The sequence below is a fragment of the Agelaius tricolor genome, unplaced genomic scaffold (assembly GCF_023055355.1).
Source record: "Agelaius tricolor isolate 1412-34295 unplaced genomic scaffold, bAgeTri1.0.p SCAF_1, whole genome shotgun sequence".
Classification (NCBI taxonomy): domain Eukaryota; kingdom Metazoa; phylum Chordata; class Aves; order Passeriformes; family Icteridae; genus Agelaius; species Agelaius tricolor.
The window spans coordinates 99,710,638-99,729,519 of NW_027269261.1; the positions used below are offsets into that span (position 1 = coordinate 99,710,638).

The following is an 18,882-nucleotide window of genomic DNA, read 5'->3' on the forward strand; positions in this document are numbered from 1 at the left end:
AAAGTGATTAACTGCACCAGAAAGATTAATATGTCTGGTTGTTTACCATATTATTGGAGATAGATTCAGAAAATATGCAACTAAAGGTAGCTAAAAGCACACCTGCTTTTAATGTTTATGCATAATGAAATTTTATGCAAGTCAAAATTTATATTTAGTTATAAATATAATTGTCTAACACCACCTGCAGCCAAGCCCAATGCAGTCACTCACTCACTCCTGCACCAGCAGGATGGAGAAGAGAATTGGAAGGGTAAAAGTTAGAAAACTCATGGGTTGAGAATAAGACAGTTTAATTGGAAATGCAAAAGCCATGCACGCAAGCAAAGCAAAACAAGGAATGAATTCACTGCTTCCCATGGGCATGCAGGTGTTCAGCCATCTCTAGGAGGGTAGGGGCTCATCACACATAACAGCTACTTCAGAAGACAAATGCCATGAGTCAAAATGTCCCTCCCTTTTTCCTCCTTCCCTGTACTTGATATACTGAGCATGATGTCCCATGGTCAGGAATATCCCTTAGGTCAGTTTGTGTCACCTGTCTGGGCTGTGTCTCCTCCCAACCTCCCATGCAGCCCCAACTTCCTCACCAGTGTGGAAGTGCAAAAAGTAGAAAAGGCCTTGGCTCTGTGTCAGCCCTGCTCAGCAATAACGAAAACATCTCTATATTAACAACTCTGTTTCCAGCATAAATCCAAAACTGTGTATTAAGTCCAAGAGAATATGAGTACTAGCCACTGTGAAGATGAACTCCACACCATCCAAAATCAGCACAGTAAAATTGGTATGATATTTTTGTGTACTGCATTCCCTTAAAAATGAGAAACAGAATCAACTTGTGTGAGAAGCTCTGAAGAGAAGGTAGAGATTTCTCATGTACTAAGTGACTGAGGCTGGAAGACAGAATACAACAGCTATTTATACTTGAGTCATTACTGCAGTAGCAATGGATCTGTAGAGCAAAAATGGTAGTGATGAAGGACTCACAACCACACTGAATGAGTAATGGAGGGCTTACTTCAAGCAAGCTCTATTTTGGTCCATGGACTAAAAGCCCATCAGCAGTTGGTGTCCATTAGCTGTACTCCAAGGCACACAGCTCCTGATTTAGTTTCCATATGTCTACCATAAAAAATGCAGGCACTGTAAACAAGGACAGAAGCAAAGAGCTACATGGGCATTCACTTGTGTTAAAAATAAAGGAAAAAATACTCTTTCTGCCAGATGGATCAGTAGAGAAAACTACTATAATCAAGGCTTCTTTAACTTGCTAGTTCTTTCCATCTTCTGGATGTATTATAGTAAAATTACCTCATGTGTGAGGACACCTCTGGACAGGGGAGGGGAGGGGAGAATCAATCTAAGAATATATTGCCAAGTACAAGGGATTTTCTAATTTTATGAGATGGGGGTCAGCTATGAGATAATTCAGATTTGTTTTCATTCATACAGAAAAAGAAAACAAAAAGGTAGAAAGGGTAGCCATGAAAAAGTCATCTCCAGCCTTACATGATTTAGATGTCTGTCTAAATTTTGGAAAAAAATACTCTGAAAAATTTCTATAAAAATATACTGAAAAATATCTATAGCATTTTATAGATACTTTTTCTTTTGTTAGACATAAATTATAACTTTTGTTGCCAACAATAAAGCACTTTTGTACTGATTTTATATCCAAATAGGTTGTAATATTTCTTATTCCTAGAGATACTGTAGCAGCTAACAATTTTTTTCATAAAAAACAATTAAAATGCATAATACTCATATTTATAAGAGTTTTATCTTTCAATATTTTCATTTGAAGCTTAATATGAATATAGCTCCTAGTTTTTCCAATGTAAATAGCTAAGATTTTAATTTAATTATTGCTAGCAGTGCATGTGAAATGAAGTTACTTAGTGACTAATTAAAGGTAAGGAAAGAAGATGGAAAAAAAAATTGTGATTCATTTGTGGGTAATTTAAAGGCAGAGTATTGTTAACGTTATTAGTGATAATTGACCTATATATTCCAGGCTAGTGATTTAGCTGGATTTTTCCCCCCTCCTCTCCTCTCATTTCAATAACAGGTGCATATGTCCCCTTGGTTACACTGGCACATTTTGTGAACTTGATATAGACAACTGCATTGGAAACCAGTGCTCTCAATATGGATTCTGCCAGGACCACTTGCATAATTACAGCTGTTCCTGTGTGCCTGGATATGAAGGACTCTTCTGTGAAGTTGAAGTTAATGAATGCTCAAGTTCACCTTGCAAAAATGGAGCTACTTGTGTGGATTTAAGTGGCCACTTTTCTTGTCATTGTGCTCCTGGGTTCACAGGTAAGTTTTGTTCTTTTGAAGTGCCTTGTATTATAGATGTGTTTGTCCCACTCTATGTAAGCAATGTTTATGTGACTGTTTAATTACAATTATATATAAATATTCATACATTTCTGATTGTATGTTTGACTGGAGCTTTAACTTAATTAGCATTAAAATTCTTATGTTGTCCCTCCTAACAGTTCCCCATCTGACCTTCCCTCCACTAAATGCACAATTCTGAGTATTAGCTTTGATTCTGTTGGGAAAAAAAAAATCAATGAAGTTCCAAAATACAATTTTAATTGAATTTTTTTAATTTCACAGTTATGCAGTCTTACATGTTATGGCTTCGGTCATACACAGGGTGAAAACAACAAATGTTTTGGTACAGAACAGAAAAATGTGAGCTTGAGGAGGAATGAGATCAGCAGTACCATCTCTTTGCATGTACAGAATATAATCAGCTATATTTGACTGAGTTGCTCAGACTCCCCTTCTATAAACTGGAGGGAGATAGGGCATATGTCTGTCCTGGCCATCTTTTTTAGGAAGAGGTGGGCTTTGGATTTCTGCATTGCATTAGATAAATCCTACACAACCTGATGCTATGAATTCTTTTTGTACTAATTTCTGTTTTGCATGAATAATAGTAATATTCAGACTAAATGTGGGAGACAGAAAATAATTTTGAATACAGTAATACCAAAGAGTTGCATTTCCAGCCTTTAATCTATATAATCAAGAACAGGCAATTAATGCTCCAAATACTTCTCTATTGACAATCCGTGGTATCACTAACAAAGGCAAAAATAAATAGCATAGTATGCATGGTGTCATTTGTACTAACTAGACATTAACTTACAGCTTCTTCTTTCAAGCTGCTGAAGGCTTTTGCTTTAGTCCAGAGAGTGTGTGTAGTACTAGATTTTTAAATCCTATTTAAACCACTGAATACTAAGTATTAATAATTTCAATACTATTTTTTCATTATATGAAAAAATTCATTATATTCATTATATTTTCATTATATTATATTCTGGCTAGCTACATATGTCACAGACATCTTTTCAGTAAAATCCTTTCATTAGGATTTTTCCTGCTGAGAAGCTGAGAAGCTACAGCACCAAAATGTAAACAATGGTTATCTGCTGCTGTGGAATGCATCAAGTGGATTTTTGATTGGCCCATCTTGAATGTTTACAATTAATGGCCAATCTGTGGCTCGGACAGAGAGTCCAGTTAGCTTGGACTCTCTGTCCGAGCCACAGATCTTTGTTATTCATTCCATTCTATTCTTAGCTAGCCTTCTGAGAGGAAACCTTTCCTTCTATTCTTTTTAGTATATAGTATATAGTTATAATGTAATATATATATATCATAAAGTAATAAATCAAGCCTTCTGAACATGGAGTTAACATTCTCATCTCTTCCCTCACCTGAAGACCCCTGTGACCACTGCCACATACATATACTTTTAACATTTAAGCACTAACACTTTTAATGTCAAATATGTTTATGTTAATTTATATATTTCATTTACATATATTCATTTACACGTTTATGTGCATGATGTACACTTGCAGATTTGTTGTCCTCAATTTTAGTGGATTATATAATCTCTTGGTCATTTTCTTTTAAAAAGAAAATGCACATTTAATAAAAGATGTTACTTCCTGTTCATGCTTATTTATTAATAAATGTGCAATAAACCAGAGAATTGTCCCTGAAGTGACTTAAATTCCATTATGATAGCAGAACTGTATGTCTGAACAGAAGTGAAGAACACAGTACTTGGCTCACCTGTGCAAGATAGCACCACCATGTTCACTGCTCAACCATATCCCCATGTGCCCATCCACACACCTTATAAACAGTTCCAGGTGTGGCAATTTCAGCTCTTCCTTGGGCAACCTCTTCCAATGACCACCCTTTTAGTGAAGACTTTTTTTCCTAATATCTCTTCTTAACCTTCCCTGGGACAACTTGCAGCCATTTCCTCTCATCCTGTCACTTGTAACTTGGTAAAAGAGACTGATGCCCACCTTGTTACAACCTCCTTTCAAGTAGCTGAAGAGGGTAATACAGTACCCCTTTATTCTTCTTTTCTCCAGCCCAACACCCCCAGCTCCCTCAGCTGCTCCTCATATAACTTGTGGTCCAGAGCCCTCACCAGTTTTGTTGCCTTTCTTTAAATATGTAATTCTGTGAGAGCTGGCATATGTCATTGCAAAGTCACTGTCATTTAACATTAATAGATCATATTGATTAGCAGAAGCACCCAAAGAATGGAGGAAAGACAATGTCACTTTTCAAGAAGGGCAAAAATGAAGTCCTGGAAAACTTCAAGCAGCTCACCATTTCCTTGATCCTTATTAAGGAAATGGAGCAGTTAATCCTGGAAATCATGAACACAAGAAAATTATCTGAAGTAATCAGCATGGTTTCACGAAGGGTTAGTCATGCTTGACCAACTTGATAAACTTCCAAAGTGAAACGACTGGCTTGTAGATGAGGGGTGAGCAGTGTGTATTGTCTGCCTTGACATTAACAAAGATTTCTGTGTGATCTTCCACAAGATCCTCATGAAAAAGCTGATGAAGTATAGGCTGGAGGAGAGTGAGGTGAACTGAAAACCGGAGGAGTGGCCAAGCCCAGAGGACATGTTTGTTATGGGGTCAACCTTTCCAGAAGTAACCAGTGGTGTCTTCCAGGAGTCAATGGAGGATCTTGTCCTTTTAAACTTCTATGAGGAAAGGCTGAGGAAGCTGAAACTCATCAGAATGAAGAAGAAAGGCTCAGAGAGGGATCATAACAATGTATGTAAATACCTAAAGGGAGGATGTACAGAAGATGGAGCCAGGCTCTTTTCAGTAGTGCTCAGTGACAGAACCAGAGACAATGGGCACAAAGGGAAACACAGATGCTGCTAGTATTATTCCTGAACATCAGGAAATACTTCATTACTGTGAGGGTGACTGAGCACTGCCACACATTGATCACGGGGGTTATAGAGTCTCCATTCTTGGAGATATTCAAAAGCCATCTGTACATGGTTCCATGAAACTGGCTCAGGGTGTTCCAGCTTGAACAGGGGGATTGGACAAAATGACCTTCAGAGGTCATTTCCAACCTCAACCATTCTGTAACTGTTACTGTGAGGATTTGCTTATATAAATGACATAATTATATATTGCTGGAAAACTCTTTAAAAGAATCTTTATTTTATCATGCAGTGAGATATTATATAATGGCATTTCCATAGAAGCAAATCTAAAGAGAAAAGAAATGTCACAGTATTACCCATTGGGTGTAAGTCATTACCACATGTACTGAATATATTTTCTAAACCACAAACAATTAATAAAAGGCTGTTTAAACTTATAAAAACGTTATCACCACCCTGGCAATTACATTTTCATAATCTCTGAGGGTTTATGATCTTGGGATATTTTCCCGTACAAAACAGATTTTAAGTTCAGTCATAACTCCATGTTATGAATCAGTGATTTGTATCTCTGTGTACAACTAAAAACCGCATATTTATTCTTATCTTGTTTTTGCATCTTTGTTATTTCTCTGTAATTTAGCTTTTTAACAAATCCAGATGCACTTCATTTTTCTTCATATATAGTAAATTCACTTTTAGATTAAATATCAAAGTACCCTCCGCTGCCTGTAAGAAAACTTCACACATTTCAAACTTGGAAGTTTGCAGTATGATTTTAAAATTAAATTAATAACTTTTCAATCTTTTTTTTAACGTTTGGTGGCCCTCTATATTGCCATCTTCTGGTTCAGTCCGTCTAATGTAGCATAATGCTTCAGAGAAATTCCCAGTTCACATTCAGATTAATTCCTAGTCTGTCCTTTCTCCCATATCTTTGTGTTAACTATATCTTGATACATCAATGTTCAGCATCAAATAATTCCAGCTTTCATGATTACTAGTATGTCTAAATAAATAGCACTCTGTTTACTTCTGGTTTAAAGGAAGCCCTTCTTGGAATTATTTGGAAAAAATCCCCCCCCCCCAAAAAAAATTTATCTAAACATGTCATTCACTAAAACTCTTCTGTTTAGATGCCCACAAAAATGTGAAGGCATTAACTCTAAACAGATAGGCAATGATGCCTCGCTGGTTTCTCTCGAGGGTTTGTATCTATATAATATTGATTGTAGAGTTAAGATTTGGGAAATCTCTTCATTCTGAATATATACTGTACCCCACATAACAAAATACAGTCTGTCATTGCTTCACCTGTGTGTAATTAATAAATAACAGTATTAAAGCTCATTATTAATGTAGGCCTCACAGTGACTTTTTGAGTTTGACATTCATATATTCTACATTCTCTTGATCATTCTTCTTTCTGCCCAAGAAGAGAAACATGGCATGTGGGATTTCTAAAATCATTCCATGACTTTAAATTTCTGGGCTTTGTTTTTTCTTTTTTTATTTCACAAATACACAGGAGAAGTCCATGTGATATCTGCAGTCTGAAAAAATATTGTGTTTGTATTTTCAGTACATTATTAATTGGTTTTGCATTCGTTGGATGTTTTAAAATAGTTTCCCCCTTCTGTAAAAGGTGTGGATGGTATATCCTCCATGCTGCCATGTAAAACAAATCTTGAAGGAAAGTACTTGAAGTTATGTGAAAGCCAATCCTTTTTTACACAAGTAAGTTTAGGGCTTAATCCCTCATACAAATCAAGTCTACAACAGGTGATGGACACCCTAACACATTATGAAGATTGAACCTGTTTACAGGGAGCAGCAAGATCAAGGCTGCTCCATGAGAGGAATCACAAACTAAAATCCAAGTTTAACCTCAGTGCAATGTTGCCATCACTAAGAAAAGAACAGTTCTGCAGCATCTACAAAGAGAAGTCAGAACCAGTGTCTGGTTACAGGGTCCCTGACAAGCCCCAGACAGCACAAGCAATGGATCAAATCCAGGATCCAGCTAGGAAAGCAAGTTAGAAGCAGTAGGAGACAGAACCAGAGACAAATCTGTAATATACATACAAGGAATCCATCAAAAAATAAAAAAAACTAAAAAAACCCTTTCAAGATCACTCTTGAGAAAGAGAGGGAAGCAGAATTGGAAATTAAAACATCTGCAGAGTAGTTCAGGACAGATCAAAGTACCCACAGCTGAACTCATTGACAATGGGCAGGGTCTGTAGGAAGCACCTCGGTGAGGCTGCTGCAGACAATTTGGGTATGTTAGTGCTCTCAGGGCTCTGATAGCTGCTTTATAGGAATTGCCTGAAGCAGGGTCATCTGGAAAGCATGAAATCATTCCTTTTGCTGACAAAGAAAGGCAATCAGTTTCATTTTTTTCTCACATCCATTCTGCATTTGAAACACCTGCTTCTATTTCCATTCATACAGTTCATATCGTGATAGGACTAGACCATCCCAGAAGCATAGGTCATATCTGCTCCCACACTTCCACCACATTCAAGGCTGGGCTGGGTTTCCAGCTCAGGGCATTGGGTAGTACAACCTTTTCAGGGGCTCTGGCTGGCTTTTTCTGCTACAGAAGATTGATTATTGCTGGCACATTGTGCCAGAGCAGACTGTCAAATGTACAATGTAATCCCATGGACATAGATGAGCTGGGCTCAGGGCAGTTTACATTTGAAGAGTCACAGACTTTCTCTGAGTTAAAACTCTTTCATGGAAGCTAAGAGGATGGAGCGGTTTGACACATCATATAAATTTTCAATCTGTAATAGGCGTTCACAGAAAGGATTACTCTGTATGAGGTAAATAAAAATTAGATTTGTTTTGGATTTTTAACTACTACAATATTTTACATAGAAAAGACCTCAAACTAAATTTAAAAATGAGCAAGTGTGTAGAACAACAAAGTTGAGAAAAAGAAATGTCTGACAAGTTCAGTAAAGCCTCACCTGGACCGTCTGTCTTTCTTTTTCATAACTGCATTTTCTGCAAAGTCAGCAGAAGCATTACTCAGCTTGATGCATCTCTTATCTAACAGAATAGCTTATATTGCTTAGCAAGCAACAAAATTTCACAATTCGTTATCAGGTACATGACTGGAATGCTTTGCAATTATATACATTTTATAAAATGGTGGACAGTAAGACAAGGGTGTTGTGAAAACAATCCTCAAATGCACTGTTAGTATTTTGGCTACTTCTTGAATTTTAAAACACTTTTGTGTTTTGCTTTTTTTTTTTTTTTAATAGTACTTCATTAAGATTAAGATTACATTAAGCAAAATGTTAAATCATTTGCTTTTCATCTGATCTCAGAATAGAAAGATGAATTTTGTGTCTTTAATATCTCAAGTAAGGAGTTTTACTTAAAAAAATATTCTTACACATCCTTTCCTTCATTGTGGTCATTTTGTGTGCCTTTACATGGTCAAACTTTATATTTCATTTTGCCTATAAAACAAAAGTTGGTATAAACAGTATTTAAAAGAAACTTCATATTTTGATCTTTTTGCATGTGTTTTGAGATTCAGACAGAAATGTTATAGTGGTGGTGGTGCTCAATAAGAGATACTTTAAATATAATGTGTATTACCTTAAGAAAAGAAGCTCTCAAATTATTTCAGTTCTCTTCTAACTTCTGAATGAATTTCAGATATTTATTCTAATCTCTCAATATTATATTAGAGAACAGTTTGAAATTGAAGCTATTTTGATATCAAAAAACCCCTCAATTTTGTGGATATTCTACAAAATCTAACAATAATTTGATAAGTTCAGATAAAGTGCAAAGTTCATGTCTTTAAGTTAAGCAGAAAAAAGACATCCAAATTTTGAAAAGTTCAAACTTTCAATCTAGTGATCTTATGGAACTGCACTTCTGAATGTAAGGAATATTCAATGAGAGTTCATCCATTAGACTAATGAAACTTTTTTTTGTTGTCTTTCGTCTGTAGTTATATTTACCTGAGAACTTCAGAGTCCCTCCATTTGCTAAAGTAGCATGATTGTTTTAAAGAGAGTAAGTGATATTAGTAGCACTGAGGATGATGAAACATCTTTGATAATTTTTTAAAATTCACCTTCTCAGCTCCCTATGTTCTTCTCAACACCTTTGTGCTCCTGCAGAATAATGTCTTATGTATCATTAATGTGCCAGTAGAAACTGTTGCTGTTAAAGATCAGGCAATGCAATTTGCAAGTGACAGATTTTCCTGTAATTATCTGTTATATATTTGAGAACACTGTAATTTTAAACAGCATAAAATATTCTATAGCATTAATAGAAATATAGTTGGCTCACAGTCATTTTTAACATTCTCTTTTTACTTCAGATTGGTGATATGATGCCTTTAAAATGTATAGGATCTCAGACCTAAAGCTATGATTTATTAAATAGCTAATTAAATATTATGTTTTACTAGTAATTATGTTTGGAATGTGTTGTATTAATTTTAACCTTAAAAGCATAAACCAAAAAAATTTTTATATTAACATACTTTGATGCTGAAAGTAATTTGTAGCCAATTAACAATTTTTATCTGACTTTCAAAGAAGGTTCTCATCATACATTTCAAATGCGTAGTTGAGAGGAGCTGCATACTGAAAACAAAAAAGGCTTCTCTGTATCTGTCCAGCTTTTTTCATGTCTCAAATACTCAGAAAATATGGTCTCACAGTAGCTTCATAGATTCTTTGATTCTCTCTGAAATATGTTTAAATACTGCCCACATATTACCTTTGTACTCTGAGAAGATGAATTCCTAAATTCCCCCTTGCATGTTATCTTAGATATCATCAGTATATCATGATGCTCTCATTCTATTATTTCCCTCAAAACTGCATTTGCTTTAACCTTTAACAATTCAAGGGAGGTGGAAGAATCTGTTTCAAGGAGTTTTTTCTAGTACGTGTTTCAGCTTGCCCATGGCTTGTGGCCAGACAATTTACTTCTGCAGGAAACTCTGTTTGTGGTATTTGTGCTGCTCTCCACCTTCCTATCCAGAGGAACAGATGCCAATGCATTTTTATTTATCTCCCTCAAAAGAGATAAATAATAATCCCACCATAATCAGGGACCTGAACTGGAAAGAAAAAGGAATGCAAAATACCAGAATTAGATCAGCAAGGTTGCATATAGTGCCATTACCTTATCAGAACTTCAAAGAAAATTCTTTAAAAAATTGAAGAACTTAGAAATTAATTTATATGTTGGCCAGTCCTTGCTGTAATGCTCACTGGTGCCATGACATATGTTAGAGAGCGTTCAGCAGCTGCTCTTAGCAGAAAGCTTTGTAGTTTACTGAGTTACCTGAACTCTGCCTGGATTTTGCTTTTTCTCCCCCTTTTCATACATATATCTTCAAATCTTATAGAAAATGCAGAGCATGTTTAGAGGCACAAAAAAACCTAGTAGGTGCCCTTTTATCACAAGCTTATGTGTGGAAGAGAATCTTGGTTCTTTATTTCTCCAAAGAAGACCATTTATATCTAGTAGATACAGATTTTGAGAGCCAAGAGTCCTGGTTCATATGTTCTATGAGAGGGCATGCAGGTGTGCTGCAGAGAAGAGACCAAATTATTTTCACCATGGAAAGAATTCAGAGGAATATCAGCATTTGGTTTCTTTTTATCTTCTGCTGTAAGATACACAGAAAGCGCAGCATGCTGTCCATACTGCTGACTTGTTATAATCACTGAACGTGATTCACCTCCATATTCCTATGGCTGGATATAAGGGGTAAACCCTGCCTGGACACCAGGCACCCACCAAATCCTCTCTATCACTCCCCTCTGCAACTGGACAGGGGAGGGAAGATATAACAAAGGGTTCATGGGTCGAGACAAGGAGAGATCACTCACCAAATACCATCACAGGCAAAACAGACTAGAATTAGAGCTATTAATTGAATTTATAAAATCAGAGAAGGATAATGAGAAGTAAAATAAGACCTTTAAAAAAACCTTCCCCCACCCATCCCTCCTGCCCAGCTCTACCTCATCCCTGCCAACAGCACAGAGAGACAGGGAATGGGGGTTATGGTCAGTTCATCATCTGTGGTTTCTCCTGCTGCTCAGGAAGAGGAGTCCTTTCCCTGCTCCATCATGGGATCCTTCCAACAGGAAATAGTTCTCCATGATTTTTTCCAACATGAGTCCATTGCACAGGAAATAGGTTCCACAAACTACTTCAACACGGGTCATTCTTCCATGGTGTGCAGTCCTTCAAGGACAGGCTGCTCCAGTGTGGTCCCCCACATGGCGACAAGTCATACCAGGATCCCTGCTCCTCCTCTGTCCACAGGTCTGCAGGTCCCTGCCAGGAGCCTGTTCAAGCATGGACCTCTCACAGCTTCACAGCTTCCTTTCAGGCACCACCTGCTCTGGCATGGATCTCCTCCACGGGCTGCAGGGGCACAGCTGCCTCACCATGGGCTGCACCACAGGCTGCAGGGGAATCTCAGCTCTTGTGCCCAGAGTACCTCCTGCCCCTCCTAGGCTGACCCTGGTGTCCGCAGAGCTGTCCCCCTCACATATTCTCACTCAGCTGTTCTCTGGCTGCAGTTTCACCTGTGCAAGAACTTTTTTTCCTTCTTCTGAAATGTCTTATCATAGAGGTGTTACCACCATCTCTGATTGGCCCAGCCAGCTTTAGCCAGCAGCACGTCCATCTTGGATGTGGTTGGTATTGGCTTTCCTGGACATGGAGGAAGCTTCTGGCACCTTCTCACAGAAGCCACCCCTGTGCTCCTCCTTCTCCCAAAATCTGGCCACAAAAACCCAATACACTGGAAATAGCTTTTCCTGTTACACATCAAAGCAATCGCTTTTGTAGATTACAAATCTGCATTTCAATATACTTCCTAGATTTGCACTTAGTTATTTAATCCCCTTTTATCTGCATTTTGTCTCATTAAATGTTCTTTAGTGATTTGGTCTTACTCCTCCTTTGTCCAATATTACAGTACTGACCACTTGCTGTAGAACATAGGCTGAACTCTTCTATGACATATAAATGTCTGTAAATTAGTGTTGGTCTGATTTGCACAGTCAATGATACTTCACAATTCTGTTTCAAAGGTGTCAGAGAGCAAAATGAAAGAAAATTATTGACAAAACTGGACAAGAATTGCTTGAATGCTGTAGATTTGTATACTGAAAAAAAAAAAAAAAAGTGTCAGGATTATGTATAACCTCAGTAAGAAAGCTTTCTATTTTCCTGGTTGTAATGCTTCCAACTTTGCCTTTCAAAATGGACTGCCCTGTAACCAATGAAGCAGAAAAATTCATGACACACAGTGAGTCTATCAGTAGTCCTGTGTACATGGTGTACCATGGCCAGTGGGGTCACCATGTAGACTGTGACAATCCCATTGACTTTTTCATTGCAAATGTATCTCTATGATTTCAACATGTCAGCATAATTGTCCTTTTTTATTTTTAATTGAAATTTTCAGGAGAAACATGTTCTGTTTGCATCAATGAGTGTGAAGACAGACCCTGTTGGAATGGAGGAACCCGTGAAGACAACATAAGCAGCTTCAAATGCAATTGCCCCTTTGGTAAGCATTTATCCCCTTTATATAATTCCTATGTTGGCACAATATGACACAGTACTTGCTACTCAACTGCTATAAAATCTTGTATAGTGCAAGCATTCTGCTTGCATTTTGAAATGTACAGAGCTAGTTTTTTAGACTAATAAAAAGATTTTTTTTCTAATTTGTCATAAGAAAATCTTATAAATTATAGATTACTTCAATAAAAAAGTACTTGCAGTACTTGAACATATTGGGAAAGAAATATGACAGAACTGAAGATTTTAAATTATTTAGTGTATATATGTATAGACACCTTACAGCAATATATTCTTTCAAAAAATGTAGGGTTTAGGCAGCAAAATGTTGAAATTTAGCAAACATAAAAACCCTAATCTTTCAAATCTCACTCCACTAGCCAAATTACTAATTCCCAAAGGAACTGAACATTGCTCTAAAGTTTGTATGACCTCAGTCTGGTTGCCTGATCTTTGTGGTATCTCAAATGTCCTGAAGTATCCAAGGTATTGTATAAGGCTGGAAGATATGCTAGAGGATATAAGGGACATCCAAGATGCATCAGGCCAGGTAGCAAATGAACTAAGAACAACACAAAAAGACCAATCAAAATTAGGGAGAAAGATATATGATACTGAAAGTTTTGCTTTGCTAATTTTATATATATTGTTTAATTTGAGATTTTACATGTTATTTTGTGTTGACTAAGAAAACGTAGAAAAAGGTGGGTTAGAAACTCCTAACCTTAGAAATTGATTTGACCAAAGGAGCCTGGGGTACTGATTTTGCAACTTGTAAGTTCATTCATAAATGTGAATGATAAATTACTGATAAATTCAAAAATGGTTTTTGTTTTTACATGTGCATTTATAAGCTCATTGTTACTATGGAAAATAAGGTCAAGAAAACAAATTTTATACGGTTATGGACTAAGAAGTACATATGATACTGTAGTGTTTTGAAGATAAACTTATAGTGATCAGTAAAGCCTGGAAATGTCAGAGTACTGAAACACAGGTCTCCAATGAACCCTCTCAAAATGAACAACTTTTTAAAAGAGAACTTTAATGTATTTAATAACATAAGGTCCTTAAATGCCTTAAGGTCGGTATCTGCTGAGTTGGGAATTGAAGACAATACTGAGTTATATCTTCAAAGATAAAGTAATGCTTTCAAGTTTGTTGCTTCACTGAGACAAAAGTAAGCCTGCCAGGTGTTTCACTGAATAAAGGCTGTAGCAAAACATTAACACAAACATTATCTCCTTTGTTCTTCTGAGATAGAGATTATCACATTCAACGCACCACTTTGCTATCATGTGTTTGACTCTTGTTGGTGTTCACCAAAACTTTTATCTATAGTGGATTTTACACAGAAGCATGCTGCACCTCTTTCTTTGCACAGATCTAAAAGGAGAACCCTTTCACACAGCAGAATGCATGTCAGTGACAGGAAACAAAATTGTTGCGGCACTGTATTCGTAATTGTCCATGTCTCTTTCTTCAAAGAAAAGCCAGTCACTTTGTAAAGGTTTCCTTACCCAATTAATTTCTGTAATAATTCCCAGTGTGCGTGAGATCTGGAAAATGAGTTTCATTCTAGTGACTCTAAAGAAATGCTGTATATAGCAGTGGTTCTTCATCATCATCAGTCAAATGATCAAAAAAACCTCATAGTGAACCAGGGGTCATCTGTAGAAATGATCAGTTATTTCTGAAAAGAGTTAGGACTTGCTGTAATTTGCAGCTACATTATTAATATGATAGTAAATTGAATTGGAGAAGGGAAAAATTGTGTACTGATGTGAATACCTAACAATGAGCTAAAAAGAGGAGAATTTTAATCTAAATGTGATACATATTCTATTTGTGCCCTTGGCCAAATTAATTAATATCCCTGTTCATATTCTCTAGGTGAAAGTGCAGATAAACAAATGTAACCATTTCAAATATATTGCTGTGATTAAATAATATCTGTAAATTGCCTGAAATCACAAGAAGCGCTGTTACTGGATGCTTTTACTGCTAGCTCAGTTCTAACAAGAGTGTCACTTCAAAAGATAACACAGCTGACTTGAGTTAATCTTTAAGTGAAAAAAGACAATTTTTCCCCCATACTCTCATTGACAGCCAGTGTGCTACTGGATTTCTGGAAAAAATAAGTTTTGCTTCTCAGAGGAATAGTAGTTATTGGCTTTTTATCAACTAAATAATAGTGAGTAAATAAAAAAGAAAAATATTTAATAAATCACATGTATTTAATAGCAATAGACAAGGGAACACAAAGAATTTGGATACTCCCTAATGATTAAGTTCTTGTAAATGAAAAAATTTGTATCTATAACTGTCTGACTAGACCAATAACATTTTTATTCATTAGCTGCTGTCTTTGCACTTTTCTGCTTTGCCTCTGTTGTCTAAAGCAGTATCTGCACCTTATTTTAAATGTATAATGATATCTTTTCAAATTTGAACTTTCGATATCAAATATGTTACAAAAAATGAACATAAAAATCTTTGTCTTCAGTAGAGGTTCTGTTTCTAATTTTATTTAGATTATTATTTAATGAGTAATAGTAACTGTTTTACCAGATACATCTTAAAATAAATTAGTTGGGCAAGAAATATGCCAACATTTCTGCCCTGTCAAAAGTGAGCAGCACTGTTTTTTACCTTTTACTAAATATTCAGGGGTAACCACAGTTAGAAGTTACATACATTTAAAGGGTAATCACAGTTAGTAGTTGTATACATTAAAATTCATTGAATAGTTTTTTCTTCAAATTATGACATAAAAATATTGTTATTTATTTAAATATAAAAAAGCATAAGTCATCTTAAAGTACAATTTAGAAGGAAAGGATTAATTTCTTTTTAGTTTTTCTTTCATAAACATTAATGCTAAGCTAAGACAGATGTGGGTCTTTGCATTAGCAATGGTTGCAGACAGTTTAATGATCTTGACATGGCTTCATAATGAAGAGATGCTGTATAATAGTAAACACAGAGTAAACATATGTTTTGAAAGGAAAATAGATATTTTTTTATCTTTTATCTTATAGAATTTCCATGCAAAGTGAATGTAAGACTAGCACTTTTTATTATAAAGATACATATTTTTCCAAAAGCTCATCTGGTTACCCATGGTATGCAGTGTTGCATCTGGAAAATGCATACCTGGCCCAGTGAGAACATGGATGATGCTCTCACATCATACACATGATACATGAAAATGTAAGGCTGAATTCTTCACCATACTGTGTGCTGTAGATAATTGGTTGTATCTGAAGACAGTAAGAAGATTAGCCTGATTAATAAACAAGGTTCATTAACTCAACAAGAATGTTATGGTAATACTTAGGCTGCTTCTGATAATAAGTAGGATCTTTCAGATCCTGTGTCTTTATAAAGTAGAGTGATTAAGAAATGCACAGAAACTAGCATATTGCCATTGGGGGGAGTTAAGGAAATTAAATTGTCAGAGAAGATTCATAATCTGATAAAACTGCTTGCTTTTGATTGAGACTTGTGGTCCTCCAGTTTTATTTTATTTAGAGCTTAAAGTGGAAAAAGCACACAGAATGTGCAAATTGACCTATGCTATATTAAGGCAATAATCAATCAAATATATTTATGTCTGTATTAACTTTCCAAGACAGTTTTTTCTTCTAAAGAGTTACCCAGATCTACCCCAAATGCTTCTGCAGCCTACACAGTCCATTAAAATGACCCAAAATTTGCAATTTTTTAATGTTTTCAAATTTACATATAGAGTTCATCCATCCTTGAGAAGCACAATTGTTTTTCTTTGTCAATAAATCAGAACTTTATATATTTAACAAATCTAAAAAAATGCATTTAATAGTATGACCTCATTATATGAAAATATATCTTATGCTTTATTAATTACTTTCAAGTAGTTCAATTTCTTCATATGTGGTCAATTTTAATACTCAAACTGTTATTTTTATATGACAAATCCCCTTTCAGCAGCTTTAAAAATAATCCTTTAAAATTCTCTGTAATACAGCTGGGACCTTTCTTAGAAATTATTCCAGTAGTCCATCCTGCTGTTGATAAGATATTGTCACTAACTAGGATGAAATGAGGTCATTTAATCATACAGATCATTAATTCACATAAATGTATCTCAGCTTTGCTGGAAACCTGAAATAACTAGAGTCAAATTTTAAAAGTAGATAACTAGATAAAATAATTTCCTTGTAAGCAATTTGGGTTGATGCTGAGGTTTTTGGTTTTGGGTTTTTTTTGGGGGGGAGGATTGTTTGTTGTTTTTGTTCGGTTAGTTTGTTTTTTTTTTCCTTTTGGTTTAGTTTTTCTCATTTCCCTGTACAATATTCTAATTTTATTAACACAACATAGGAAGCCCATGCATCAAAAGGTATAGGTTACTTTCAGTAATGGACTCTTCAGGGTCTAGTTTTGCAGATTTTTGTGACAGAACATGATCTTTATTTTTGCACCTCAAGATAAGAGGGAGTAATATACAGATAGATCAAATAGAATGAGACAATATCTTTAGATATTGCATGAAATCATTACCTAAGTCCTTTTCTCTCTTAGTAAAAGACATGCATGGCTTTCAGGTGTACATCCTTTAAAACTGTTTTTCAGGAAAGTAATTGTATAATTATATAGCTTGGGTGACGGGTTACTGCTATATACTGATGACCTTGTATAGGAGATTTTGCAGGCATTATTTCTGAACTTTAGGTAGGTCAGGTCAAGCGTAATATGTTTTAGCTTTTGCTTTGCTCCTCACTATCCTACTCTAGGTTTAATTTGCAATAAATTAGATCAATTTTCTCCAAGTTGAGTTTGTTTTTCCCATAATTCTCTCTAGCAAGTGATTTCACTGTCTTTATCTCAACCAATGAGGTATTTCATCTAATTTTCTCTCCCCGTACTGCTGACAAGAGGCAGTAAGAAAGCAGAGAGCTGGGTAGAGGTCTGGAAGCCATCCAAGGTGAATCCACCACACACCCAAAGCGTCAATGCTGTAAATCAGCAGATTTAGGAAAAGGAAAGTAAAAATAGGAACCTTCATTATTTTAGCATCCTCTAGTCTCTCGTGCAACAAAGGATGAAGTTCGCAGGAAGAAAATTCTAAAATATTTAAATTCATTTATTCATTGATACAAATAACATAAGATAATTTTTATGAGATTCATGAAATATGAGGAAAGCACTGTAACAATAAGTCCTATAAGCAGGATGGAAAGACCCTAAATAAACCTTCTGCTCAGTACTGTGATAGAGCCAAGTGCTGCACTTCTAGCAGCTCTGTCTGGAAGATGACACTGGAAAACCAAGGTATTCCAAGGAGTCTGAAACCTGTGTTCCAACCCAGCAAGGCATCTTGTGTTGCTAAATAGTATCATCTGATGTTTTTCATCAATTTTATTGGAAGAAACTCCAGCCTCTTTCCTTGGAGCAGAGAAAACCTCCAATCAGTACCAAACATACTGAGGAAAATGGTAGGCACTGTCTCTTGCCATCACTTGCTGTCCCCATGTGATCTTTATCATTAGAAACATAAGGACTGATCAGTATTGATTAATAGGTATTCTGAATTCAGTGTAATAAAAGTGTAACCTAATACCATCTTCAGTGATGGAGGCAATGGCCAAAGAAATTTAAGTGATGATATGTATGCAGCTACTATTTGATACTTGATTTAATATGTGATGTTGGAACTAATATGGTGTTGGCTCAATATAGAGTGAATGTAATTCTCCACACAATCTATCAAAAAATTGAAGGGAAGATAACTGATGAGAAAGTCCCAAAGGACCTGTGCTGTGCTCCAACCTATGTTAAGATTAATGTATCCAGTAAACTTTTAACCTATCAGTGAACCAACGTGTTTAGCAAGGAAAAAATATCCATGGAGACTCTTAGATCAGCTCTTGTTCCAAGAAATGTACATTTTCAAAGACATGGTTTCATTCCCTGTATGTTTTATTGCCTTGGAGTTTATTTGTACATTCTTCTTCTTTTATGTTGCTCAGTCTTCAGATTGTTTTTATTAG

The 18,882-nt window shown here is 35.8% G+C and overlaps 1 protein-coding gene across 1 annotated transcript in view; it reads left to right on the forward strand.

Annotated features, from left to right (window-relative positions):
- Nucleotides 1-18,882, forward strand: part of EYS (eyes shut homolog) — a 791,734-nt gene that overhangs the window by 179,546 nt on the left and 593,306 nt on the right. Inside the window, exons 11-12 of the mRNA XM_071445583.1 lie at nucleotides 2,069-2,322; nucleotides 12,732-12,836. Coding sequence (XP_071301684.1) covers nucleotides 2,069-2,322; nucleotides 12,732-12,836 — 359 coding nt within the window. The remainder of the gene's footprint in view (nucleotides 1-2,068; nucleotides 2,323-12,731; nucleotides 12,837-18,882) is intronic.